This window comes from Sander lucioperca, chromosome 8 (genome assembly GCF_008315115.2).
Source record: "Sander lucioperca isolate FBNREF2018 chromosome 8, SLUC_FBN_1.2, whole genome shotgun sequence".
NCBI classification, from domain to species: domain Eukaryota; kingdom Metazoa; phylum Chordata; class Actinopteri; order Perciformes; family Percidae; genus Sander; species Sander lucioperca.
Genome location: NC_050180.1, coordinates 12,387,113 through 12,397,660, shown reverse-complemented (window position 1 = coordinate 12,397,660; position 10,548 = coordinate 12,387,113). Strand labels below are relative to the sequence as shown.

Genomic DNA, 10,548 nt, shown 5'->3' with positions numbered 1-10,548 from the left:
TTTCCTCCCAAATCTCAACCTTACACAGCCACTGACATGTCAATAATGTAATTTAAATCCCTGAATGGGTATTCATGTTTGATCAACTTTAGACCTTTTAAGCCCTCTGCTGGTGTTTTTGCATAGCTGCAGTATAAATTGGAGGTGAGACATGCTGAGGGATCAGGAACTTGTACACATAAGCCCTTAGGCCTTTTGTGTGACAATCTGGTAGCTTATGTCTGTTGTTAACATATGGTATTTTATCTTGCTGGACTATAATGTCTCAAACATGAACCAGTCACTATAACAAATTTGTCCCTTCTCTTTTACAACAGAACCTAGTTTGTTATAGGTTTTAGGATTAGGTGCCCAGAAATAAGGTGTACTTCTACCTGTATTCTTGCTTACTGTATTCAGGTTGCAGTTGGGCAGACATATTGGCCTGTCTGGTTATTTGGGTTAATGCTGGCTATTCAACTGTGGATTAGTGTTGGCAAAACAGAGCAGTCACCTGGCCCTAATCACACAATATAGGAAGCACTTGGAAGTGGACTGTCTTCTTTATTTGTTGCTTTTATTCCCTTATGCTTTCAAATTAAAAGCATCTATTCTGATATGCAATACATGAAAATCAAATGCCTCAATCATTCTTAAGTAGTTTATTGAAAAAAAAAAAGGTCAAATTTAGTAGTAATCTACAGTATATATGTATATATGAAGGTTAAAATGTCCATAAGTATTTAAGTGAATAATGTTTCACTTAACATCAGGTCAGTACTACACTTTGTAGAACAGTGGCTTTAGTTTAGAGTTAATAGACGTAAAGAAACAAAGTATCAGTAAAAAGACATCTTGAAATCGTCGTTTGTTTGTTTTTATGTTTAAACTTTTTATGCTGCTGTCTTGGCCAGGACTCCCTTGTAAAAGAGACTGAGTCTCAATGGGAAAATTCCTGGTAAAATAAAGATAAAAAAACAACATAGCAATACAAAAAATAAATTAAAACAGTTTCAGTAAAATATGAATCATTTATTATGTATATTCTTATATTGCTCTGTAAGAGCAGCAGCTCAAGGTTTGGCACTTGACTTTCTAACATTATGTGTGAGGATCAACTATTACATTGGTTGAGAAAAACATTGACAACCAATGTTTTTCTTCTTTACCCCTTTAAGGCTATTATACAGCATGGTCTCTCATACTGACTCTTTTGTTGAGATATGACAACAGTCAAAAATGAAAACAATGATCATTAGTAAATATATAAAGATTATCTGTGCAAATACCTCAATTTGAGATGCTTAAGACATGGATCTAACATGTTATACATCTGCTAGTTCAAGACATCAATGTATAATTAAAAAAGGAGGTGGAAAACTGTTTCAGAAAATTGATTAAAAGAACAATTTTAGACATCAACTATTCTCATGATTATAATTAAGTTACAATTGAAGTGAAACAAATTGGGGTAAAGGAACTGTATAGACTACATACTAATTGCATAACATGTTTGACATTTTGTGGGAGTCACAATACACATTTCAGCACGTATAATGCATCCAATCTAGATGTATAAGGTGATTACACTTAACTTAAAGTGCATGACAAAACACCGAAATGCATTTTAAGCACACTGCATGCATTCATACATTTTTATTAGTCATTTCAGAAAACTCACAATGCTATAAAATGCTCTGTGAATCTGGCATCACTGTTAAGAAATATTATATATATATATATATATATATATATATATATTTATTTATTATATGTATATATATATATATATATATATATTTATTTATTATATATATATATATATATATATATATATATTTATTTATTATATATATATATATATATATATATATATATATATATTATATATAATATATATATATATATATATATATATATATATATATATATTTTCACCATAAGCTGTTAACCCCTTTGCTTTTGTATTGTGTTACTTGTGGCCTAAATCAGTACGTGACTAGTCTTTATTTACGATCATAGCCAAAACAAGTAGAGGCATGGTCATGCTTGCGTCTATTCAGCATAATTGAGGAGTTGTTTTATAGCCAGAAATCATTTTTACCATGTTAAGGAGGATTCAAGTACACTACACTATCTTTAAACCTAAACCTAACTGGCTAATGTCTTTTTTTTTTCTTTTGAATGGCAGATGATGTCTATACAGGCCATAGTACAGACGAATATGGCAGTGATTCCAGTGTGTCTGTGAGCAGAATGTACATACAACAAATCCTGCAGACCCTGCTCATGAGAACATACTTAGTTGTACTCCCTTAGATTCTGTAAGGCAGAGACACGTGACAGTCTTTGATGTGAAAACCCTACATGTGTCTGGCGGCCCGGCCACATTTGAAGCCGATTTGTACCAGCACGATGTGAATGTTCACGATAACGTTACGGTCTTCAGTGTGAAGACTTTTGTAAAACCTTAGCTTCCACTACAATGGCAGGATTCTCAATGTCAGCTTTGCTCTGAACCATCCTCAGCTCCAGTTGTGCAGGACTGGGCCTTTTCCCAGGTCCAGCCAGCTCTGAAAGAAAAAAAAGTAGTTTTAAGAGAACACCAGGTTTTTGGACTTTGGCTTACTGGTCAACCTAGCAATAAAAGGGTCATTCTTGTATCAGAATGCTAAGGCTGTTAATCCTCTTGTGGCTTTGTACATGTAGTTATAGGAGCAACAGTTATGACATTACTTGTGTGCCTCCTTCTACATGTAATTTACTTTTACTCAATACCTAACAATGGCAAACCCAAATCTGTGAGATGGCAAACTATGGTATGTAGAGTAATGTAATCAACTGAGATATGTGTCTCGACAATTGTTTTTTTAAGATAATGCTAGTGGTCTCTACATAAGGCACACTACTGGTTGACATATTACAATTGACTAACAGCAGAAGGAAGGAAGCAAACAGTGTTCCTTTATGTCCAGTAAATGACTTCAAGATAAAGTAGAGAGACCACATGAAAAACAGAAGTCAATAAACACACACAATCCCTACCATGGGCATAAGTAATGGTCCTCTTAATGACATGGTGCATGACTGAAACAGTCTTTTCACAGGCAGCCTATGAAAAACAGAAGAGAGACAAGGTTACAATAGTTGGGATTAATTTATTAAACAGTGTAGCAACATAATTAGACCATATTTCATCAGCTTTTTGATTGAAAAGTCAAGTGTGCTACCGACCTTCAGGTCTTTGGGGTGATGGTGAGTCCAGGCTAGCAACAAGGCAGCAAACAGGTCTCCTGTCCCCACAAATACAGCATCTACTTTGGGGATGTCTATGCAGATTTTCTGACTGGTGTTGGTCCCATCTGGTTTCACTACAGTGAGGACACAGGATGGTGATATTAAAAACTGTCAGGGGCAAAAGTTCTCCAGAAAGTCCATCAAAAATTAAAAACCCAAATAAAGAGTAAAATCCTAAATGTCTAATAAACAGAAGTAAGTTGACTGGAGAAAGTTGGTCTGGTACTTCACCTATTGTTTGGCTCCCGAGGGCCACCAGGAACTGGTCCCCACGTTTTGAGGGCAGGTCTGAACTAGTGAGGACCACGGTCTTTGGGCCCATTTTATGAAGCAAGTCCATCACCTGGAAAGTAGGAGGGGTCCCTTTTTATTAAGCTTTGTACTTTTTGGAGTCACAAACCAAACTAGATACAGCATAGTGAGAAATATGTTTGATACTCACCTCGACAGCATCTTCCTCTGTGGTGATTTTCCTCCCAGTTAATAGCCTGTGTAAAAAAGCCAGTAGTCACAGATGTACCAATAAGTATTTACCTGTATCAAGTAATGATCAATGACTCATCTAATATTTCTCCCTATTAGCCAATAATGCAAAATTAGTTATCATCCCCCAATTCATTTTCACAGCTAGCTTTTATGGATGTTTTTCAAACGATGTTGCTCTGTGTACTATTAACATTGTTTATGATCATTGGAAGTGCACTTACTCTGCCTCAAACTGGTTGGGGGTGAGGATGTCAGCCAAAGGCACTACTTTGTCCCTGTAGACGGGCAGCAGGTACTCTGGAACGTACTGAAACAAACAGCAATAACAAGCTATCGTTTCCATGTTTTTTAACCTGGTTTTCCTTGCACTACTAGTGAGACCTACTTTTTCAAAATTATGGATTTCCCAAAGTGAAAAAACATAATAACAATAAGAATGGAAGAAATAAGATTCCTTTGCAACAATTAGTTGTAAAGACAAAATATTATATAAATCAAAATGTATATAGTTCTTTGAAAGTTAACATTTTGAAAGTTAACATTTTGAATGGCGTGCAGGACAAGTACAAAAATAGTATACAGTAGTACAGTAAACCTTCATCAACTGTATAGTTTGGAAGAAGAAAAAGGGGAATTCACTGTAAGATGCTTACCATAGCACCGTGGTCACCCATAACTGGATCACAAACTGTGGGGGGGGAGACTCAAAATTAACCTTTGGACTTACGTTAAGAACTAAATTTACACTCTGTTAGGCCTGTAAGTAATGATTATTTTCATTATAGAATAAGCTGCTGATTATTTTATCGATTAACAGATCAACTGTAACATGTCAGAAATGAATGAGAAAAAAGTCCAAGCTGATGTTATCAATGTATTCATTTGGTCTGACCAACAGTTGAAAACGCACAGATATGTAGTTTACATCACTTGATACAAAGAAAAGCAGCAAATTCTCACAACTGAAAAGCTGGAACTATGAAATATTTAACACTTTAGCTTGAAACGATTGATCGATTATTAAAATAGATCGATTGATTATCATAATATTTCTGTCCATCAACAGATCGATTCAACTAACCAATAGTGGTTATTGAAATTTGAAATGTAACAATGTACACTCACCATACACCAGGCTGGGATTGGCCTCCTTCAGCTCCTTAATAATGTCGACCACCATCTCCAGGAAGGATGTGTCTCTGCTGTACCCTTGGGGGTACAAAGTATGATGAAGACAAAATGATCTTCTATAAGTCTGTTTTACTTTGCTGTTCCCTCTCAAAGTACTCCAACTACTGATCAAAGTCTATCAATCCATCTATGGTAGCCCATTGAAACTAATGGTCAAATTTGAAAAAGTGAGCAAGTTAAAGAAATGCAGGTGCACTGGTGTCTGTACATCGATAACTTTGGGGGGAAAACGTGCCCCTTCATTCAAAATGCAGCAGTATAGTGTGGCTGCATTGAATGTCTGTCCTGCTGAGGCTGCTGTTGGAGGAGAATTTAGTATCTCTTCTACTAAGAGCAAAACAAAGCTGTTGTACAATGTAGCTGCTCGGGATCCACATTTCTTTCCTCTACAGGGATACACTGTTTGGACTCACCTGTGAGGATGTAGTCATAATGGTTCACCTTATTGAGCTTAATGCCCTCATATAGCTCATTTAGCTCCTCTGCTGTCAGCACTTGCCCTTTCCAATGGGCATAGCCTAGGATTCAAGAGGGAGAACGGAGGTTCAAAATTACATAACAACAAGACATTGACTTTGAATTTGGAAAATAAAAATCAAGATGTTTTAAGATCGTGGGAAACCATGAAACAAACTTTACACTACATAAACTAAGAAAAAAACATTGTAACGTTGTATAAGCCCTGCTGTGAATCAATCGAAACAATTAGTGTAACTAGTAACAGAGTTGTTTTTCTCCTCTTTGCTCTGTCTTCCCATCCCCCCCACTCCCTCTGCGGAGGTCCCTCTCCTCTGTGGTGCCCAGGGCCAAACAGGGGCCTCCACACTGACTGAATGGGATGCCTGTACCCTAGCTGCCAGCCTCCCCCTTTCTTTGTCCCTCTTTCACCACTGACCTGGAATAAACCTTAAAAAGCTGTTCTGACTGCAAATGAATGGACACAGAATGGACACACAAACACACTTTTGGTATATTCATACTGTTCACGGGGAGCACAAACCTGACCCTGAGCCTGCGAGAGCACCTCCTGCAGGGAGGACTTAACAGAAAACTTGTTGGAGGGGAACGAATGTGTGCATCAATGCCTCTAATGAAAGTAAGCATTTCTGAATATTAATGTTGTTTACACCTACTAGTGTAAACTAGAAGTAGGATTTGAGTCTACACAAATTGTGTAATTTTCTTCATGCTGACCAGTTTCTTCAGATGTTTCTATTAATTTAAGTGGTGCAAATATCTCCTGCCCCTGTGGTGAAAGCACATTCTTCAAATACTTTGGCACATGAACCCCAGATTATAATCCTGTCCTCTCTGCAGGTGTTTCAGCCAACAAGTTTCAATTTAAGACATTCAGTTTTTCCCATAATGGATAATCAGTTTAACTGCCCCATTGCACAAAATGACTATAGTGAAGCATATACTGTATCGTATTTTTCCTCTTTCAAATTAAATATTGAATTGACGAGCAATAAAACACACCCTTGCTCATTTCAATTTACTAAGAGTTGTTGCTGTTACAGCCTTACAGCAAACTTTAGATATTGTTGTGTAACATGACGTGTGACATTACTGGGCCGGTTCGTTTGCTGACTTTATTTTCTGCTTACAGTCCAATTTTACTTGCTCTCAGTCAGATCACCTAATAAAAGTGTATTTAGAGCAACTGACTGAAAAGAATCTAGGGAAATGTAGGGTGAAAAATCCAATGTGCAATCATCCTCAAAGGATGTATTCACACCAAATCAGGCGATTAGCGCAGGGTTGTGCGGCGGTGTGGGAGTGTCACTCAAAAGGATAGTTTGGATACTAATGTGGGGTCGTATGAGGTACTTTTCCATAGTCAGTGTATTACCTACAGTGTATGGCCGTCGGCACACCCCCAGTTTGGAGAAACAGGCAGGAGTACCAACACGGAAGCTATGCTATGTACTGCTGTGGAGGGAGGCAGCAGCAAAAAATATATTTTTAGCCACCTAAAAAAAGGACATCCTTAAAAAGTTACTATCAGTTTAAGTGTATGCTATATTTAGAATATTTTCACCGCTTTACCTTGCTATCAGTCAGACCTTTTAGATGGGGAACCGAAGCCAGTTTATTGATCTATGTTCTCTTCAAAGCCACCAGACTCCTTTGACAAAACAGCGATTTGACCTCGCAGAACACGGGAGTTGCTTGTCTATGGCTGCCTCGATCGGTTAGCTTGTTTGTGTTATTGTGTAGTCTGACTCACCGGATGAATACTGTGGGTATAAGCCTGCCATTTTACAACTATTTTGGCTGGAATTTTCCTCCCCTTCTTCGATCTCTGCTATCTATTTTGCAAGGGCACCGCCACCCAAGACGATTGTGATTGATTTCATTGTGACAAACAAGGCAGAGCATTTTTTCCATTTAGCAGAATGATAATGGGTGCTTCAAGACCTTTCTCTAGTGCTGACACAGTGCTGTGGAGCTAGGTCTGGCTACGCAAGACTAGTTATTGTGTGACTTTGGTGAACTAACCCTTTAAAACAGTGTTCAGTGTTTTTTTACTCAGACATGTTGTGTGTTTCCTTAACAAATACGTACTCAATAAATCATTTACAAAGTCAGTTTTTGAATGTTTTGAAACATGCATTGTTATGGGCTGGAGGTCTTTTGTGTGTGCTGGTAGAGCACAAGATGCAATCAAAACCACTGATACGGTCTACACAAAAGATCCTCTAAGATACTATATGACACCACATGGATCACAATTTAATAGTTTTTGACTAAAGACTTAATGCATTCCCAACTATTGTACTACAACAGTGATAACAAAACACATAGCTTCATATTTGAATAAAAGGGAAGGGTCAAGTTGTTAAGAAAGTGGGAAATTACTTAATATGCTTTGTGAAACTGAATACAAGTCACTCGTTTTTTTTCATACGGGGAAATTTAAAAGCACACAGCCAACCTGTGTGATTGGAGAACTGCACAGAGTTGATAGAGTCCACTTCAAAGCCCAGCACCTGAGAAAAGAGAAATGAAGCAGCTGTTAAAACAAAGAACAATGAGGTCTAAAGAAGCCTCTGAATGTCACTGTACTGTGGGAACAGCATGGTGATTCATTAATGTGTCCCACTGTCTTTTGTTATCATTGAAAGGACTGAGGTCAGTTTTAGTACATTATATGAATCACATTATGTTACAGTATATAATGCTTAAGTTTCTGAATGCTTTCTGCTGCACTAAAAAATAAGTGGCCATTTCTGTGGACTGTCTGAAAGTAATATCCTGCAAAGCTTTTGCAGGAAACTTGTTTGAGATAAGGACCATAAAATGGATACTGTTTAACTTGTGTTGTCTCTGCATGGTTATACAATGCAAAAGTTCCAGTTCAATCAATTCCATCCAAGAAACACTGACATAATTTGAATGCAAACATGATATTCACTATAATGGATTTACTAACTAGCTTTTGTAAGTCTCAGACATGTTTGTCTAGAGTGGGAAATCAAATTAAAACATCTTAAAGACTTCAAAGTGCTTTTTTAAAATATGACAGTTATAATGTAAAATGGTATTTCTGAAACAATGGTATGGTGCTTTAATATGGCCTTCTGCATGGGGAAAAACTATCACTAGCATGAGTGCAAACCTTTAAAAAACAACAGCAGCAGCACTGTCCTCTGGGACATTAAATTCAATACACCAAGAAAAAACATAGAGCTAAAACAAAGCTCCAACTTTTACAATTGGTTTGCACTGCTTGCTACCGGGCTCTAAATCATTCTCAAACTTGAAAAGTGGCTCATATTTAGATCAGTTTTTTCATTGAGTTTAGGGATATTTCAGTATTGTTTTTATTTTACAGCCATTATCTTTTAAGCTAGGTGGTAAAGTCTAAACATTGGAAATCGGCCTATGATTTTTCTGCAGCACGTGAAAGGTTCCTCATACAACATTACAATATACGCAAGACTCCTTTAACAAATCAGAAGTCACGCTGTATACGAAATCCATTCCCTATATATTTTTCCTTCCGTTTTATGCTGTTTTCTCCACTATGTTGCCTCAGCTGAGACGTCTCTGTGTCTGTAACGTTAAGATCCAGTTCTTACCTGCAGCGGGAATGTTGCCGACTTGTTCCCAACGTATCCCCTGACAACATGACTCTGAATGGACAACACACGACACTCCATTACCGAAATTACAACGACTGCGTTTAAAAACAACCAACAGAGACAATAGACGTAACCGATCTTAAAGCTGCATTAAAAACGTGTACGCGCTCTGACACGGTGACAATTAGCTAGCATGTGAGCAAAAACTCCAGCATTGAAGGGCAGAAGCGGCGCCGCTGCTAGTGCTAGTGACATTTAGTTTTTCTTCAGGCAGCTACAAGGACACCTAAACTGGTGCATTTACAGGCTCATGAGGAATGTGGGAGACACCAGCTTCCTAACAAAATATAAAAACGTTTACTTTAGCTTTCAGGTAGTTAAAGGATAGGTTCACAATTTTTGTCTTAAAATAATATCCAGGGCCTATATGAACATTGCAACAGGATTTACTTGCTGTAATAATTCCTTCTGTTCATACTGCACTTTAAGAGATCCCGTCCTCACGCGTTTTCAATTCATGTGATGGGGGACAAAATCCACAGTTCTACCTCTGTGCAAAAATACATCCCACAGTTCATCTGAAGTTGATATGAGGCTTCAGCATTCTGTTATACAAATCAAGTCCATAGCTTCCAAAGTTACAGTCTTTTTAGTTCTGCGTATTCCCAGTGTTGAATAAATGAATTTTTAAATGTAAATCTAACTGTCCCATTAGAAAACATAGTTAATTAGCCAAATATATAGCCTACCATATTCAGAATACAGCACATACATTTTCAAACTGCAAAGAAAACCAATTCAGATGATTTTCACAATCAAATTTTCAGACCTTCATGTCTACATACAACTAATACATCACCAACAAAATATAACCAATTAAGTGCTAAGAGAGCACACACTTCTGTCAAGGTCGTGCTCTGCTCTAAATTAGCTATTTTAATAATAATAAAAAGTTTTGATTCTTTAAATCTGCATCAGGATCTGCGTGACTTTTGCCCATGACCTGTTATATTAAAGCTGGACTGCAGAACTTTCGTATGAGGATGGATTGCGCAAACACAAAAACGTTTGTCAGACTCATGACCTCCGAGTTATGACCATTTAAATTCATCCTGTAGCACCATATATGGGTGTCATCACATTTAGTAGTAGACCTGTGCACATGTAAACAATTTGTTTAATAGTGAGTTTTGGCAGTCTATGTAAAATAGTCCACACCTAAAAGAATTTGGCAAACAATGATTAGAAAATGGTTTGGTGTCATTGTTGGTTGTATTCAGTAATGTATGGAGCCAAATGTAAAACACTGTAAGTCATTGTTTATTCTCTAACTCCTGATCTTTGATCTATGAATAACACTTTTATATGATCCAAATTCAGATTAACTGAGGTAAGTATCTTGGTTACCACTAGAGGGCCCAAGAGAGCTGAGAATAGATTTGTACCTGACTAAATGAAAAAGGATGTAAAGCACAATCATAATATTCCAAGAGACGATACTTTTCTA

The 10,548-nt window shown here is 37.2% G+C and overlaps 1 protein-coding gene across 1 annotated transcript; it reads right to left on the bottom strand.

Moving 5' to 3' along the window:
* Nucleotides 1-1,912: 1,912 nt before the first annotated feature.
* Nucleotides 1,913-9,319, bottom strand: LOC116037693 (pyridoxal kinase-like). Its single transcript, XM_031281658.2, has 11 exons — nucleotides 9,039-9,319; nucleotides 7,892-7,946; nucleotides 5,367-5,471; nucleotides 4,888-4,971; nucleotides 4,416-4,450; nucleotides 3,984-4,069; nucleotides 3,719-3,764; nucleotides 3,508-3,619; nucleotides 3,214-3,350; nucleotides 3,025-3,091; nucleotides 1,913-2,552 (listed from the first exon to the last, which is right to left on the bottom strand). The coding sequence occupies exons 1-11, from the start codon at nucleotides 9,117-9,119 to the stop codon at nucleotides 2,425-2,427; spliced, it is 936 nt and encodes a 311-aa protein (XP_031137518.1). The 5' UTR covers nucleotides 9,120-9,319; the 3' UTR covers nucleotides 1,913-2,424.
* Between the last annotated feature and the right edge of the window lie 1,229 nt (nucleotides 9,320-10,548).